This window comes from Chelonoidis abingdonii, chromosome 4, assembly GCF_003597395.2.
Source record: "Chelonoidis abingdonii isolate Lonesome George chromosome 4, CheloAbing_2.0, whole genome shotgun sequence".
NCBI lineage: Eukaryota > Metazoa > Chordata > Testudines > Testudinidae > Chelonoidis > Chelonoidis abingdonii.
The window spans coordinates 88,719,587-88,737,807 of NC_133772.1; the positions used below are offsets into that span (position 1 = coordinate 88,719,587).

At 41.1% G+C, this 18,221-nt stretch overlaps 1 protein-coding gene across 7 annotated transcripts in view; it reads left to right on the forward strand.

Annotated features, from left to right (window-relative positions):
* The window catches only part of ZNF106 (zinc finger protein 106), an 81,407-nt gene that overhangs the window by 49,182 nt on the left and 14,004 nt on the right, over window positions 1–18,221 (forward strand). For 6 of the 7 annotated variants that reach the window (XM_032781512.2, XM_032781515.2, XM_032781517.2 and 3 more), the window contains 7 exons: window positions 3,493–3,627; window positions 5,178–5,294; window positions 6,787–6,978; window positions 11,867–11,929; window positions 14,598–14,717; window positions 15,523–15,594; window positions 17,240–17,311. In XM_032781512.2, coding sequence (XP_032637403.1) covers window positions 3,493–3,627; window positions 5,178–5,294; window positions 6,787–6,978; window positions 11,867–11,929; window positions 14,598–14,717; window positions 15,523–15,594; window positions 17,240–17,311 — 771 coding nt within the window. Of the gene's footprint in view, window positions 1–245; window positions 358–3,492; window positions 3,628–5,177; window positions 5,295–6,786; window positions 6,979–11,866; window positions 11,930–14,597; window positions 14,718–15,522; window positions 15,595–17,239; window positions 17,312–18,221 lie in introns of those variants that run through there. The other variant, XM_075065446.1, reaches the window with a different exon arrangement.

Genomic DNA, 18,221 nt, shown 5'->3' on the forward strand with positions numbered 1-18,221 from the left:
GTAATATTTTGCAGTCTTTAGATTTTTGTAAAACCCTTTTTTGTGCTTAGAAGAAATCTTCTTAAGGAATGATTTTATAGCTTGCTTTTTTTTAACTGTACACAAAGTTTGGGAACTCTAATAGTCCAAATTAACCCCATCAGGGCTTTTGCGTGCTTGCTTTCAGCATGAGAATTAAGGCTTGGTGAAAGATTTTATATAAAAAATGTTCTTGAAGAAAATTTGATATATTTTTCCCTTTAAAGAGAACCTTGGTTTCCACTGCCTTTTTAAGGATGTCAGCTAGCAAGTACCATTCTAGACTAGAGGAAGTTTAGTCATTCCCTATTTCCCATTGGGATTGGAGAAGGTATATTATTCAAATGAGAATTGGTCTCTAATCCTTTCGCAGAGGCCTGAGTTTGTGACCACCACCACCACAAAACCAACAAACCTTAAACAAAAAGCCTTCTTACATTTCTTGTAGGATATATTTTAAGTAGAAAGATCTACTGAAAGACTGACTGACCATAGCTTAATATAGTCCAATTGCTATTACACAATTCTTACAAACGATGAGCAATCACAGTTCAAGAAAACTGCCAAAGATGCAAAGCTGTATAAGTATTGCATTCAGACACATAAAAAGGCATAATATTTTAAAGTAAACTCACGCCACCAAGGATCTTCAGATGTTGTTCTTTAATCCAGTGAATTAATAATAATACTTGATAAGTTTGTTTTCATTCATAGATCTCCAAAGTGTTTTACAACAATGGGACTAGACCAGTGGTCTCCAACTTTTTTATGCCCAAGATCACTTTTTAAATTTAAGGGCAACCTAGGATCAACTCTGTCCCGTCCCCAAAGCCCTGCCCCACTCACTCCATTCCCCCCCCCTTCCGTCACTTGGCCCCCCCACTCACTTTCACTGGGCTGGAGCAGGGGGTTGGGGTTCGGGAGGGGTGTGGGTTCTGGGCTGGGGCTGAGGGGAGTTGCAGTATGGAAGGGGGCTCTGGGCTGAGCCTGGGGCAGGGGGTTGGGGTGCAGGAAGGGGTGAAGGGTGCAAGCTCTGGGAGGGAGTTGGGGTGCAGGAGGGGGCCCCAGACTGGGGCAGAGTATTGGGGTGCATGAGGGGGTACAGGGTGCTGGCTCTGGGATGGGGGTCAGGGCTGGGGCTTGGGATGCAGGAGGGGGTTTAGGGTGCTGGCTCCAGGAGGGGGCTCAGGGCTGGTTTGGGGTGCTGGCTCTGGAAGGAGGCTCAGATCTGGGACTTGGGGGTGCAGGAGGGGGTTCGGGTGCTTTCTCTGGGAAAGGGCTCAGGGCTGGGGGTTGTGGTGTGACCTTCCGCCGGGCAGCACTTAGCTCCAGCAGCTCCCGGTCAGCGGTGCAGCATGGCTGCCACTACAGGAGACTTGCTGCCTACCTTGGGCTCATGCCACTCCTGGAAAGGGCTAATGTGCCCCTGTGGCCCCTGGGAAGGGGCGGGAGGGCGAGCGGCATGTGGCACTGCATGTTGCCCCTCTCTGCAAGCACCGCCCTCGCAGCTCACATTGGCCACAGTTCCCCATTCACGGCCAATGGCATCTGCAGAGGCAGTGCTTACAGGCAGGAGCAGTGTGCAGCCGGAGACCTCTGCCACTTCCTGGGCCATGCTGGCCACTTCTGGGAGCAGCATGGGGCCGGGACAGGCGGGGAGCCTGTCTTAGCGGCAGCCCCACTGCACAACTGGAGATCACAGTCGACCGGTTGGTGACCACTGGACTAGACCTCTGGTTTCCTGATTTGTGGTGCTCTGGATCAGTGGTTCTCAACCTTTCCTAACTACTATACCCCTTTCAGGAGTCTGAAGCCTGAGCTCTGCTGCCCGGAGCTCAAGCGTGTAACTTAGCTTCACAGGGTCCCCTGTGGCATGCAGCCCCGGGTAATTTGCCTGCCTGCTATCTCCTAACTCTGGCCCTGCACTTGCAACCTCTCGTATACCCATCCTACAACCCCCTGGGGTTTGTGACCTCTAGGTTGAGAAACACTGATCTAGATGAGTTGATGTACCCCCTGGAAGACTTCTGTGTTCTCCCAGGGGTATGCATATCTCTGGTTGAATATCACTGCTCTGGACTATGCTGCCTTTCTAGACTTTTTAGCCTGACAATACTTACACAGTATAGATTGTGCACGTGTGCTGGGATTTCTTTGGGATTAGAATTACAAGAGTGTATTGTTCATTATGAAATCTGGATAAAAATCTGATGTCCCTCATTACATCTTTCTTGTGCTTAAATAAACACCACTGTAGCAGGAAATGTATAGGGGGGTTGTGAGGCTCCCTGGGGTACCGGGGTTGGGAGGCACCTTGCTACCACCTGCCCCGAGCATGAGGAAACCGTGTGTTTTCCTGTCAAGGTCAGCTCCCCAACTCTTCCAGCCACAGACAGCGCAAGCATTCTCTTCTCAGCTGACGCAGGCTCTGCCATCCGTTTGCGGGTTAGCAATAGGTATACTCCAACCCCTAGGTGTCGCCCTGCAGTTCTCAGCCCATTAACCCCTGGACCCTCACATAATTACCAGATCTTCTGCTCCCAAAGGAATAGTACACCCCAGTTTACTAGTTGCAACCTGGATCACAGTTCCACTATACACCTCTTACTTAATTTGTTTATAGTGAAAACAAGAATTAAGTTTATTTAACAAAGAATAGAGATTTGAGAAGAAGCAAGTAGGGTTAATGGACCCAGAGGGTTACATATCAAATAAAATCATAACACTTACTCTAGAGCCTAAACATATTTAACAAGAGGGCATCTTGTTAAATAAGGTACTGTTTATCCAAAGTTGTTGTCACTGCATTTTTCAGCTAGGGTGGCTGAGACCCTCCCTTTGTGAAACCAAACCCACTGGCAGCTTGTCTTCCCAGATGAAGGATGCCAGGGCATCTTTCTGCACACACACTATATTGGACCATGCCCTCCCTTGCTATTTACCTTTTCCTGCTAATTTCTTCTCATGAAGTCCTTTCACTATCTTCATTAGCGTTTGATTAAGTATCCAAATATACTTCCAGTGTAAGACACACAATTAACTGTGCTCAGACAGGGATATAAGTATCAGTTACCTCCTTTCTGGTGGAATCTGTCTTAAGGTATGTCACCTCTGAGTGACCTGCCTTTACCTCCAGGCTTTAAGAACATACCTCTATATATTGAAAGTTATCTCCTTGCATATTATCTGCACATACATTTTGCAAAGATTATGATGATCAGTATGATGCAGGCTTTCAGTAGGGATCTCACATGACATTCTTTGGTGAGCTACCACACCCAGGGAATCTCTGTAACCCTTATGCACCCCTGTGCCCCCTGCCAGCTAGCATCAAGAGTTCCTTGGGTCACAGAATTCTGTTGCTCTGCTGGGATCGGAGAGTATGTGTAGATTTTGTGTAAACATTAGGTAGAGGGAGAAAAATTAACCTATATTGTAATCTACTGGTTAACAGACTTTGTGCTCTACTTTTAGAACAGGAAATGTGTGGGTGTCTTTGAAGGACACACTTCCAAAGTGAACTGTCTTCTGGTTACTCAGACAAATGGGAAGAATGCAGCCCTCTACACTGGCTCTAGTGACCACACAATCAATTGTTACAATATCAAGGTACTGATAAACGTAGCATTAATGAGTTAAACTTTGCACCTTTTGTGTGAGAATCTCAAGGAGCTTTTCAAATATAAATAAACCAAATCTTTCAAATCCCCATGAGCTATATGATATCCCTATTCTACACATGATGAAACAAAGTGACCTGCCCAAAGTCACAGATCAAATCAACGGCAGAAACAGAAATATAACTAAGTTATCTTCTGACTCCCAGTTCTGTGTTTTAAACAGTGTAGGTGTTGTGATACAAAGATTTGAACAGTATGGGTTGGTATGGTCAAAGTAACTGGTAAGTTATTCAAATTATTCCAAACAAAGTTATTACCACATTATCATAGTTTGTGTGTTACATATTTTATGGAAACTACTTTAGAAATGTTTGAGTTTAAAAACAGGTACTGTTTTTGATATTCTTTTACCTTTTAAAATCAAGTTCTCTGATGCAGTGAGTCCTAACTGTACAGGCTTTCCGTAGTTAGATCAGTATCTTACGTTGTGGAGGGGCTGTATACTATTTGACATCAGGTTTATTTCCCAAATAAATTGTGCGATGTCAGGTTGTTCAGGACAAAATACTGCCTTTTGTGGGCTTCTGGCTAATGTAATTGTGGGAAAGGTGGCACATTCCCTGAAGGGCATTCTAAATGTTTGGAATATCAGTAGTCCTGGCCAAAGATGAATTAATTGGCTAAGTGCAGGTTAACTAGTCAAAGGGGATAAACTGTATTTATCCTGCATTTGGATAAATTCTGATATATTGTTTCTATGACTGACCCCGTATTCTTCAAAGTTCCTGTATCCGTTTTACAGTAACTTAATAATGGCTGGTTTCTGAACAATATCATTGTGCTGCCCCATTCTACTGGTCAGTTTTTGAATTCAGTAGGCTCTTTGCTCAGGCATAGAGGGTAATGGCAAGTTAAATGAGGTAAGCAGAGGTCATTGAGGTGGAAGACAGACACTTGGAAGTGCACATCTCAGTTAACTTATTGTATTTTTTTCTGACTCTCTCAGTAGTCTATGAAAAGTGCATTTCACTTGGGAGTATAGGCAATACAGCTCTCATGGGACTCAACAGTGTTCTGAGGGGATGAAGCTGAGCTTCTCATACCAGAGGCAAAGGAGCAAGTTGGAAGAGAGCTGCTTAATCTGGCCTCTGTCAGGGATCAATGAAAGGAAGGTCTGTCCTGCTGAAATTGAGAGTCAAAGTGGTTCTTGACCTTGAAGGATTGTGGAGTAGATGTCTGCTTCCTATGAACAAATTGTTTTGGGTCACTAATCTATATGGAAAGATAATACCAGCTGGCTATCATTCATGGCACTGCCCTCATGGGGAAATGCTAAGCTAATGCCAGTTGAGTTGGGGTGGGAGTGAGCTCTTGTTACAAGAGTTTCACACAGGCAGAAGCACTTCTCCATTACTGGAGAGAAGCAACACAATTCATAGGCAAGACAAATGACTCATTTCAGTTTTTCCCAGTTATCTAAAAATAGTCTCCCAGTTTTTCCACTAATGACAAAAGCTGTAACTATTTGTTTCTTGTCAGACCAGGGAGTGCATGGAACAATTTAAATTGGAAGACCGGGTGCTCTGTCTGCATAGTAGATGGCGAATCCTGTACGCAGGCCTGGCAAATGGCAGTGTGGTCACTTTCACCATAAAGGTCAGTATATTTGAAAACTGGAGTGTCAACCCATATTGAAACCGTTTTTTAGCAGGTATCATTCTCTTTTCTTCCCACTCCCATTTCCAATTCCATTTTGTCTCTTGAATAGCAAGAACATTCATAACTATTGCATATCAAGATAGCAGTAAGTAATTTTCTGTTTCAGTATTTATATGTCCCTGGATGAACTTTCTCCCCTTCACCTCCTTCCAGCTACCCAGTGTCCTCACAGAATTCCCTTGCCTACCACAAGGTTCCCTGGGGCTGAACTTTTGTGGGTGATAAAGGCTTAATGACACTTGCTTCTCTATGTGCTATGACTCCTCACTAAGACATGAATGGGGTCACTGCAGAGTGTATGAGATACAAACCTAGGAGAGAGGTATCCAGACAGGCCTCTTGTTTAACAGAAAACTAACCTTAAGGCCACAGAATGTTTTAAATAAAAACACAAACTTCTCATTATTTGCTTAGTTCAAGGATGGCCAACCTGTGGCTCTGGAGCCACATGCAGCTCTTCAGAAGTTAGTTTGTAGCTCCTTGTATAGGCACCAACTGGGTCTGGAGCTACAGGTGCCAACTTTCCAATGTGCTGGGGGGTGCTCACTGCTCAACCTCTCTCTCTGCCAAGGGCCCTGCCCCCACTTCACCCCTTCCCGCCCCCTCCTCAGCCTGCAGTGCCCTCGCTCCTCCTCCCTCCCCTCCCCCGAGCCTCCTGCACACCACAAAACAGCTTAACTGGTAGGGAGGGAAAGGTGCTGACTGCCGGGGCTGCGAGTGGGTGGGAGGCTCTGGGAGCGGAGTCGGGGAGCTGATTGGGGGCTGTTGACATATTACTGTGGCTCTTTGGCAAGGTACATTGGTAAATTCTGGCTCCTTCTGAGGCTCAGGTTGGCCATTCCTGGCTTAGGTTGACTCCAGGCTCATCCTAGCAAAATAAGCTCATATTTTAAGAAGATCTAAAAAGAGGGCTTGTTCGGAGAGCTCAAGGGCAGAAGTATGATGACAGTGAACCTCAAATTATTTTTGCAGAATTTTCACATTAAACCTGAAGAAGCATATTTAATAATCATGTGGTACTTAAAGAATAATGAAATATCTAAGTTCACATGCCTCATCCAGCAATTCTGGTGTTCTTCTAACACTGAAGGATAATAACTATATTTCTTACTACTGGTCAAAGTGTAAGCACAGCTCACTGGAAAGAGGGTAGATGAATTTGTAATGCAAAACAAACTCAGTTATGATAAATTAGAAATACTTGTTTAAGGGTTCTCAGAGGGAATGAAGAATTAGCTTTAGATTTTTAAGATTACATTTTAATCTTAAACAGTATTCCATCAGTAGTGGTAGTTGCACCTTTTTGTCTTTTTAGATGTGTACAAGAGTAATATCAGACATACCTTCAGTCTCAGGAATCATGTCCTTGAAGAAGGATGGACTCAGCGGTCTACATTCATTTCAATTTTTTGACTTCTTTATTTTGCAGAACAACAAGCAAATCGATACCTTTGAATGCCATGGCCCTAGAGCAGTCAGTTGTCTAGCCACGGCTCAGGAAGGAGCACGCAAGTTGTTGGTAGTGGGGTCCTATGACTGTACTATCAGTGTGCGGGATGCTCGAAATGGACTGCTTCTCCGAACTCTTGAAGGTCATAGCAAAACAATACTCTGTATGAAGGCAAGTACCTTGGGAAGCAGCAGTTTTTGACAAATGATGCAGTCACTATGTGTTAAGGAGACTGTTTACTTCCACCTGATATTTCAGGTACTGTAACGTTTTGATATTCCCATAGATGGGGGTTCTCAATCTTTTTCTTTGAGTCCCCCTCTTCCACCCAACAGGCTATAAAAATTCCAAAAGTGCCACAAGAACTGTTTTTCTGCATATCCAGTATATTAAAGCCAGGGCCAGCATTAGAGGGAAGCAAGCAGGGCTATTGCCTGAGGCCCCATGCCACAGGGGGCCCTGCAAAGCTAAGTTGCTCGGGCTTTGGCTTCAACCCCAGGTAGTGGGGTTTGGGCTTCAGCCCTGGGCGGCAGGGCTCAGGCTTTCTGCCCTCGACCCCAGCATCTCTGATGTTGGCCCTGCTCTCTAATTTATTTTGGCAGACCCCCTGAAATCTGCTTGCAGCCCTGGACGCCTGGTTGAGAACTGCTGCCATAGGAAATTTTATCTGTATTATTGGCTAAAAATAAAAATCTATTCATTTGTGAAAAAATTCCCCAACTTTGAGCTCCTTCTGCTGGCCTTGCTACCACAATTGTTGCCTTTTCTAGTGCTGCTGCTACTGCACTTCATAGTACTAGTGTATGCAAGAGGGATGTTGATTTCCGAAGCCCAAGGGGGCGGTGGAACAATCATCTTGCCAGAAGGAAGAAAGGAAACTCTTGCCTATTTTGCCTGTAATTCTCTTTGGAAATTTTGAAAAGATTAACTCTATGGAGAAAATACTCACAATGTCCCTTTAGACATATACCCTCCCCCCTATTCTCCCCCCCCCCACACACAAAAAAAGTCTTCTGTATAGTCAGGTTATACTGGTATAACTAATTGTGGTTAGAAATGTGATTTTTGTGATGGAAATAGTTGTATTGATTCAATCCCACTCCTAGTGTGAACGGTGATATACCAGTGGAAAGCTCCTTAGACTGGTGTATGGGAATAGCAGCCTTAGGCTTTCCTGTATGGGAATAGCTGTACTGGTATAACTGCATCCACCGTAGGAGGGCTGTATCACTTTAAGTATATAGCTAAAGTGGCACAACTTCTTTTGTGTAGACATACCTTTAATGATCGATTAATAATGTGCCCACTCTAACATAAAGCATGATGCATATGTTTTCTGCATTATTTGCCAGCTCTGTCCCTGACCTGCTCTTTTTTCACATTAACTTGCTCCTGCAATCTACATGCATATTGGAGCACATTTGTGTGGTCTTCAAACTTTTTTTCTTAATTTTGTGTACTTAAGAAGTGCCAGATAGGTAGCAGTGTAGGGTGTTGTCTTGTGTCCGCAGAGCAGAGCTGCAGATGCAAAGCACATTTTTCCCCACATAGCCTCGTTGTCTTAATCCTGAGCTGAAGGGAATACTTTTTTTAATGGGTAAAATCTAGGTTAATCTTTCTGCCCATTCAGTCCTAGGATTCTGAGATTTCCTGTCAATTTGTGTGATGGTTTTGGATTGTGAACACTGAGATCTGTTTGCTAGTAACTGAACTGAGATTACCAACTCATTTCACTTGCTACTAGCTGGAGCTGGATTTTAACTAGTTATTGAGGAGTGAAAGCATGGATGGTTCTAGGGTTGGTAGTCTGATATGAAGCTATGATATTACCCAGGGTACAGTCTGGACTGTTGAACAGCGGTGTCCCCTCAAGTCTGCAACCTGGGATGCCTGTTACACTGCTTTGCTGTAAGAGCAACCACTCCTGGTCTTTTTACACACAGCCTCCAGCATGTAAATTACTCCGTTATATTGTACGAATGCTATAGCCAGGCACTCCTGAATTGCACTGCAGAGCAACACCAGCAAATTCCCTAGTCCCAGACTTTCCCCCAGAAATGTGTTTCTTACACTGCCCACCACTCTTGTGGAAAATACAAGCTTATATAAAATCCATCATTTCATTAATAGAAAATGTGTACAAATCCTGTTGTTTCGAATGTAGTTTCCCAAACACTTCAGTCCAAGCACACTGGTTTAGATAAAGCAATAAAACAAGTTTATTAACTACAGACAGATGGATTTTAAGTGATTTTACAAGTAGTGAGGCATAAAAGTAAGATATTAGTTGTGTTTTACTTTTTAATAAGCTAAATGAATTCAAAGCAATGGTCTCTCTCACCACATGTTTCAGCAGTCTTTCTGGCTTGATTCCTTTTGGCCAGGACCCCTCCCCCAGTTCACTGTTACTTTCCTTGTCCTTCAGGTGGGTGTTGATGCCCCGGGCAGACAGAAAGGGAGGATCTCTTGGGGTGCCTGCTCCCCTTATAGTTTTTTTCTTTGAAAATCATCTCCAGCTGAGTTTAAGGGGACAGAAAGTCCTATGGAGACTCAGCTGTTTCTTTTCCAAGATGTAAATTTCTCGCTCTCACCCTTTTTCCTGCCAAAGAATGGTCACTTGACCAGGTTATAGTCCATTTGATCTTGTTGAAACCTGGCTGACACACAGGGTTTCTTTTTTGTTTCTGAGGAACTGATTTGTGGCTTTTTTTGCAGACTTGGAATATGTCTCAGTAATATCATACAGTAGACTTACAACATTACATACAGTGTTGCCAGACACATTTTACCAGGCCGATAATGATCAGCAAATTGAGTTTTCAAATGATACACCTCACAAGGCATATTTTGTACAAAACTTATAGGTATTGTAAAAGGGGTGAACATAAGAGTACAGGTTGTCATAGAAGCCTATCTGCTGCTTAAACAATCTGATGCTTAAAGTACTTGTACTGGGAGAGTTTCATTGTCCTGTTCAGAACAGATTTTGCTGGTCCTCTAACTTCTAAATAAAACAATAGATTTTGCAAATAAAGCTGATGATAAAGCATTTTATTTGACCCAAACACACACAATTATATCTTTGCCTGGGATGTGGGATCAATCTTTTTAAATAAAAATTGCAACATTTTGGATGTATGTATATATTAGAGCTGTCAAATGATTAAAAAATTAATCATGATTAATCACACGGTAAAAAAAATTATTTGCAATTAAACAGCAAAGAATACCATTTATTCTGAATATTTTTGGATGTTTACTAGATTTTCAAATATATTAAGTTCAATTACAACACAAAATACAAACTGTACAATACTCAATATTTTTTTATTACAAATATTTGTACTGTAAAAAATAAAAAATGTATTTTTCAATTCACCACATACACATAGTGTAGTGCAAGCTCTTTATCATGAAAGTTTTAACTTACAAATGTAGAATTTTATGTAGCAAAAAAACTGCATTCAAAAATAAAACAATGTAAAAATTTAGAGCCTACAAGTCCACTCAGTTCTACTTCTTGGTCAGCCAGTCATTCAGACAAACAAGTTTGGTTACAATTTGCAGGAAATAATGCTGCTGGCTTCTTGTTAACAATATCAACTGAAAGTGAGAACAGGCATTCGCATGGCACTGTTGAATCTTTAGCACATCTGGTAATGCCAATTACATGTGTCCCTTCATGCTTCAACCACCATTCCAGAGAACATGCTTCCCTGCTGATGATGGATTCTGCTTGATAACGATCCAAAGCAGTGCAGACTGACACATGTTCGTTTTCGTCATCTGAGTCAGATGCCACCAGCAGAAGGTTGTGGGTGGGTGGTTTGGGTTCCGTAGTTTCCGCATCACATTGTTGCTCTTTTAAGACTTCTAAAAGCATTCTTCACACCTCATCCCTTTCAGATTTGGGACGGCACTTGAGATTCTTAAAACTTGGGTCGAGTGCTGTAGCTACTTTTAGAAATCTCACATCAGTATCTTCTTTGCGTTTTGTCAAATCTGCTGTGAAAGTGTTCTTAAAACAAACGCGCTGAGTCATCATCTGAGACTGCTATAACATGAAATATATGCAGAATGCAGGTAAAACAGAGCAGGAGACATCGAATTCTCTCCCCAAGGAGTCCAGTCACAAATTTAATTGACACATTGTTTTTTTAATGAGCATCATCAGCATGGAAGCATGTCTTCTGGAATGGTGGCCGAAGAATGGAAGAGGCATATGAATGTTTAGCATATCTGGTATGTAAATACCTTGGAACGCCAGCTACAAAAGTGCCATGTGAGCACTTTGTTCTCACTTTCAAGTGACATTGTAAATAAGTAAACAAACTTGTTTGTCTTAGCGATTGGCAGAATAAGACATAGGACTGAGTGGACTTGTGGGCTCTAAAGTATTAAACTGTTTTGTTTCTGAGTGCAGTTATGTAACCAAAAAAAAATCTGCATTTGTAAGTTACGCTTTCATGGTAAAGAGATTGCACTTCAGCACTTGTATGAGGTGAATTAAAAAATACTATTTCTTTTGTTTATCATTTTTACAGTGCACATATTTGTAATGAAAAATAATATAAAGTAAGCACTGTGCATTTTGTATTCTGTGTTGTAATAGAAATCAATATTGAAAATGTAGAAAAAAGTCCAAAAATATTTAATAAATTTCAATTGGTATTGTATTGTTGTAAGTGCGATTAATCACGATTCATTTTTTTGAGTTAATTGTGTGTTAACTACAATTAATTGACATCCCGTGTGTGTGTATGTATAATATATAGTGTGTGAATGTCACCATTTACCATTTGGGCACTTAATGCGTTTCCTAATGTTGTAGCTAGACATTGAATAATTAATTTTTAAGGGATTCTTCACACTAGATTAAAAGATTGAAGGGAGGATAGAGGATACAGGAGGAAGTACTTGTGCAGTCAATACCCTTGGTGAAATATATTGCTACTTTAAAATAAGCAAATCCTTACTCAAGTAGTGTGTACATGTTTCACTCATATATTAAAAATGATACAGAAGTCAAAACTAACTGTTTTGTTGTCCTCTTTAAAAGGTTGTGAATGATCTGGTGTTCAGTGGCTCCAGTGACCAGTCTGTCCACGCCCACAATATACATGTAAGTCATTCAAATATTTGAAACCCTAAAGAGCTTTTATTGTTGAGGTGATAAAAGCAATGAGAATTTCTTTGGAAGCCCATATGCTTAAGAAGATATGGTACTCTTACACTGTGTTGTATAGTACCTTTCTATCTGAGGAACTCAAAGCACTTTGTAAACATTATCCTTCATTCCTAGGATATTGAAAAATTGGAGAGAGTTCAGAAAAGAGCCACAAGAATGATAAAAGGATTTGAATATGTGCCTTCTAATGAGAGATTCAAAGAGTTCAATACATTTAACTTATCAAAGAGTAGGTTAAGGGGTGATTTGTTCACAGCATGTAAGTACCTACATATGGAACAGAAGGCTCTTCAGTTTAGCAAACTACTGTATTACAAGATCCAGTGGCTAAAAGTTGAAGCCAGACTAACTTAGACTAAAAAGTAAGGCATGCTTTGTCAACAGTGAGTAATTAACTATTAGTACAGCTTACCAAGGGTTGTAGTAGGTTTTTCTATCACTAGAAATTCTTTATTCAAGATAAGATGTTTTTCTAAAAGATGTGCTCTAGTTCAAACAGGAACTAATTCAGGAAAATCTGAAGTCCTGTATTATTCAGGAGGTGTGACTAGATGTCAATGGGTCAACTGCAGAGCTAGAAATAGAAATCAGAAATCCTGACTTCCAATCCCCAACTCGCACCAATAGGATTACTCCCTTCTCTCTTTTGAAAATGCTGCCTTGCTTTGAAACAGTATCACAGATTAATTGAAAATGCCAAAAGCCGTGATGCAAAGTGATGGACACAGAATAATTAGTCTGGTGATGTATTTGATGCCAATGGTAATGTGGTTAATTCTGTTTAGCAACTGCTGGTTCTGCCTCTTAAACTTTGGGGTGGGGGCAAGTACCAGTTCCGAGTGGTTGTCGTAATATGTTTGCAAGTGAACTTTGTCACAAATTATGCTTTACCGAATGGAGCAGAAAGTTGGAAATGAGGAGACTATAGGATGTCTAGGAAACCGCAGCTAGTAACTTCAGGTCATGCTTTGGTTTGACTTTGTGTTTCTATAAGCAAGGTAAAAGCTACTGCAATTACTTTTTAAGTGAGATACATACCTGAGAAATATATAATGTTCAATTAAATTTATCAAGTGGGCATGAGTAAGCATTTAAAACTTTGAAAAGGAGCTTGCCCAAGACTAAAGTTAGCACTGCAGCAATTATAAAGGCAGTTTAAATAGGTACTGCTGTACTTGGCTGGGAGGGGCAGGAGAAAGATGGGGACTGTCCCTTTCTCCAGAATCCCTTGGACCTAGAGCAGTGAAGGGGAGACTCTCATCTGGGGGCAGTAGGACCCATATGGCTGCCTACTACTCGGGGAATTCTGCACCAAAAAATTAACAATTCTACACACAATATTTTAAAGTTCTGCTTATTTTATTTGTCAAAATAACACAATATAATCACTCCAGTTTCAATTATTTTGGTAATTTATTTCAAAATACCTGTCAACAAGTATGTCATCAATACAGACAACAGCAAAAAAAGAAAGTTTAAAGAAACCCCTACAACAGCCCAGTTCCAGTTGGGGGTTGCTGGAGGGAGCTGGGTGGAGACACCAGAACCCAGACACCTGCGCTCCCATCCTCCAGAGCCTAGCTGCAGGGCACCCCCCTGCCCAGACACCAGCATCCCCCTAGAGTCCAGACACAGGGCATCCCTCATCCCCTACACCCACAGACCGCTCCTGCGAGAGCCCAGCTGCAGGGCAGCCCCTGGACACCATTCCCCTCCTTCTCCCACATGGACCCCCGCTGTGGGGCAGCTCCCAGCCCAGAAACCAGCACTCCCAGAGCCTTTCCTCTCCCCAGCTTCTTTACTTTCCTGCTGGGGCCCATGGTGTGTGACCCTACCCTTCCTCACCCTTTGCCAGAGCTGGCTGGGGCTCCCAGGCCCCCTCCTTTCCAGAAGAATGAGGATCACAGAGCATGCAGCCTCCAGCCCCACCAGGCTGGGTGTTCTGCTCACTGCAAGTTGGACTCTGCAGAGTCCAGTGGTGGCCAGAAATTATGCATTCTGCAGTGGCACAGAATTGCCCCAGGAGTAAGGGTTCTCTTTCCCTCCCAACCATGTGGCTGTGGGAAAAGAAACTGCAGGGAGGAGTTGGCATGAGACTGAAGCAAGCAGAGCAGTTGCAGAAGCAGTTTGACCAGGGAACGTCAGATGCTGCTACGGTCATCACAGTGCTTTCTGCAGTTTTCACATTGAACATTCCTTCTCCTGTGGTGATTTGGCTGTTCATCATGTCTCCCCTGCCCTTCTTTTGTTTTTCCTTTTAGCAAATTCCCTCCATTAAAAAAAACAAAAACAAAAAACCAAAAGATTCAAGTAACAAACAATAAATACAAATAATCATGGTACTAACATGATGTTGCATACTATTACTCTGCTCGTATGTTGTATCCCTTTTCCTGCCTTATCTATTTAGATTGTAAGCTCTTTGGGATGGGGTGTTTGTATGGTGCTATATACAATGGGGCCTTGTTCTTTGTTAGCCCCTAGGCACTTATGTAATATAATGAATAATAAAACTATTATTTCAATGAGAAACCTGCAGACTTGCTGTTTGCATCTGTTTTCATGATTTAATGGGTGTTCTTTCTTTCTTGTCTTGGCACAGACAGGAGAGCTGGTACGAATCTATAAAGGCCATAATCATGCAGTAACTGTTGTGAACATCCTAGGGAAGGTGATGGTAACTGCTTGCTTGGATAAATTTGTCCGTGTTTATGAGCTACAGGTAAGAAAATAAATGATGTCCAGGAACAGAACTTATCTATTCCATTTTTTGTACATTTCAGAAGGTCCCAAGCAAAATACTATGTTAATTATCTTTACTTCCTAGTTTCCAGCCCCTCCCTCTTCTACCACTTAAAATTCTCAACCTCCTTGACCAATGAGCTATGGGTTTTTGAAATAAATCAACAGATAATCACTTGCATCAGCCAGGCTGGTTCTCTGGTTGCACTCATTTTAACTATAGAAGAAACTAACTTTTTTTTTCCCAAATGATTCTGGACAATTAGTTTTCTGTCCTTTGAAAGGCTGAGTGGCATGTAGTCTGTTCCTGTAAACTGGATCAGCTTAATGGCCACTCCCTAGTAGTCAGTACTCTCAAGCGAAAAACAGGTTGGATTCTCATATTTCTTGCATGTTGACTTGGCAGGAGCTGGGAGGACCAGGGAGGCAATATCATCAGCCCCTGAAGAACAAATGCTTTTTATTGCTGAACAATCCCTCCAGCTGATTAGTGGTGTTGACAGGTTCTGAAAAGAGTCCAATCTAGCCTTTCAATAGGCCTGAAAGAGTAGGCTAAGGAAAAATGGTGGGATCCTTGCCATTAATTAAGAAATTAATAGCGTATAGTAGTAGATAGTACAATATGATTGCAGAGTGTGGCACCCATGAGGCCCTTACAAGCCTTGTGTAATAATCAGTGCTCCTAACTCTTAAAATGTCAGTGTTGATTATGCAAGCCAATAAAAAATGCCTGCAAAATGTCAAACTGTTAAATGCCCAACATTTTGTTTTCTTTTCTTCCCAAGTCTCATGACCGTTTGCAAGTCTACGGAGGACACACAGATATGATCATGTGCATGACTATTCATAAGAGCATGGTAACTCTCCTCCTTTCATTGATCTAAAATAGAAAGTCTTGTTTGTTAGCTGATGATAGTGTTGATTTCAGAGTTTATTGATATCAGTGGTAGATGATTTAATTATTTTAACTTTCCTGACTTTACTAGAAGGAGGACCATTTATAATGGCAGTCAAAAGAATAATGATAATAATGATAATAAATAATAAAGAAAAGCTGTTTATATACCAGCTAAATATAGCAATGTAGCCATTCTGGAAAAATAGTTCATATGCTAAATTGTGTTGGGAAAATTGAGCTCTGTTTGATTGCTAATATTTTATCATAATTTAATGACTAGATATAAGACATTAATTTCATCTTCATAGTGTGCATCATTACTATAATCAGAACAGTTAAAGTATTAAAACCCTAAGTAATTCTTGAAGTGTGTCTGTCCTGTTTCAGACATTTTGTCTAGCAGCTATATGCCTAGACTTAGTAGGACTTCACTCACAGTCAAACCACTTCCAAATTTCAGGACCATACTTTCAAATTAGCACATGCTGAAGTGCATGAAAATTTTTTAACTGACTTAGGTATACAAATACCCTGATGCATATGCTGGTTAGGCCTATAGTAGTATACACAAAGATCTGAGTACTTGCTGCTTAAGCTGGACACCCTTAAAAACTCTTGTGAATGTGCAGTTGAAAACTTGTTCCTGAACTTTGATAAAATGAGAATTAAAATGGAAAGTGCTTAATATTTCTGATTTTTCAAATTTGTAATAACAAAAGAGTGAAGTGTAGGAAAACTGAGAACCAATGCACTATGGGAAATGTGTATTTTTTTTCCTAGCCCCGCTTCTCATGGAGCTGAAGTTGAGATTTAACTGTGCTCAAGCTGTGTGATTTGTGGTCCAAGATTTATGCTGTAACATATTTCTGAGATACTTTAGGCATCTGACACAAATGAAGCTTCAGATTAGCAGTCAATGAAGTGTACTATACAGTGGACATCCTCTCACTCTTCTGTATCTGTTTGAACACTAGGGTATAGTCCCTTCCCTGCAGCAGATAGATAATTGATATCTTCTGATAGTGGAAATAAGAAATAATGCATCAGATTCTCAACTATCTGTTACCTTCACATTTCTCCAGAATTACAAATTGAACTATTAGCCATCAGTTTACTGCTGTTTATTAGAGATCAGAAACAGCAAACTTCTAGATAGTCTGTAAACCAGTTAGATACTGGTTTATAGACCAAGTCCTGGAAATGTCTTAAAGGGACTCTGTCAGGTTGAAGAATAATTTTTTAACTTACCTGTTCATAACACTACTAAAATTGAGAGGATTTTTACAATCTAATTTACAATATAAACAGCAAAAAAAAAAAAATGTTTTGCGTTTAGTTTGTATATGGAAATAGGTGAGTTAATTTCTCATTTTGGTTCTCTACATGTTTCAGGTGTGCCAGTGGGGTTTTGAAATCAAAACTCTTTCAATGACTTTGTTCAAAAAACAATATTTTTAAATGTTGGATCTTAGAAGTGTTTCAAAATTGGAAGCCTTAAGTGCATAGGCTTTCCACTTCATATGGTTCATACTTGGTCTTTTTGCCTGTTATCTCTTTAAAAACACATCTTTATTTTTTTCTCTTTCATAATTTTTTCTTCACAGATCTACACTGGCTGCTACGATGGCAGTGTCCAAGCTGTGCGGCTTAACCTGATGCAGAATTACCGTTGCTGGGTAAAGGACAAAGCATTTCGAGTGTTCAGTTCTTTATCCTTCTTTATTATAGTTTCTAGACCAATCTCCTGTGTCTGGACAGAAATCAAGGGATGGAACAGATTCATTTCATTATTTTCTTTTTAGAGCACTCTTTCAGTTTAGCCAGGTACACATCTTTTAAGCTCCACTGTGAAAATAGTTTAACCTCTCGGAGCAGCTGCCTTGCCAGGAACCCTATAGTAGATGGCAGATGCTATGTTATGAGGTAGATAAGTGATCGTTTTTTAAAAATCTTTCTCTTATATTGACCATTCCAAGCTGAGTGTGTGGCATGTGCCGGCTTGTGAAACAGAAGGCTTTTACTGCACCCACTGTGCACAGAAATAGTTGCACTAATGTTAGCAACATTAGTCTTGCATCTAAATCTTGTTTTGTTGTCTTTAGAAACAAAAACCTCTTACCTTCTGTTTTTCTGGACCACTAGATATTTTCAGTTGCACAATAACGTTGTAGTGCCAAAGAAGTGCACTTTTGTTTCTGATGAATTTTCATGCTGGCAAGTTTAATGGCTGTAAAGCTCCATTGAGAGCCCATTTGTTCTAGACTTAGCTTGACTAGAAAAGACAACACAGGGCCTTATGCTACTGTTGCAACAATTTTATTCCTCCCTAAAACTGGTGCTGATGGAATAATAGAATCATACCATTCGAAGGGACAGCAAGAGTCATCTAGTCGAAACCCCTGTCAAGATGTCATTGTTGTGGCTAACCCATTCACCTTCCTTTTGAAAACCTCCAGTTAAGAAACTCCCATAGCCTCCCAAATCAGTTTGGAGATGTGGACTCTAGTTTGATATGAGGAAGGATGAAGTGTGGAGACAGTGTTTGAAAGAAATTGTCTTTGGTGGAATATTGTTGGGCAGCAGGAA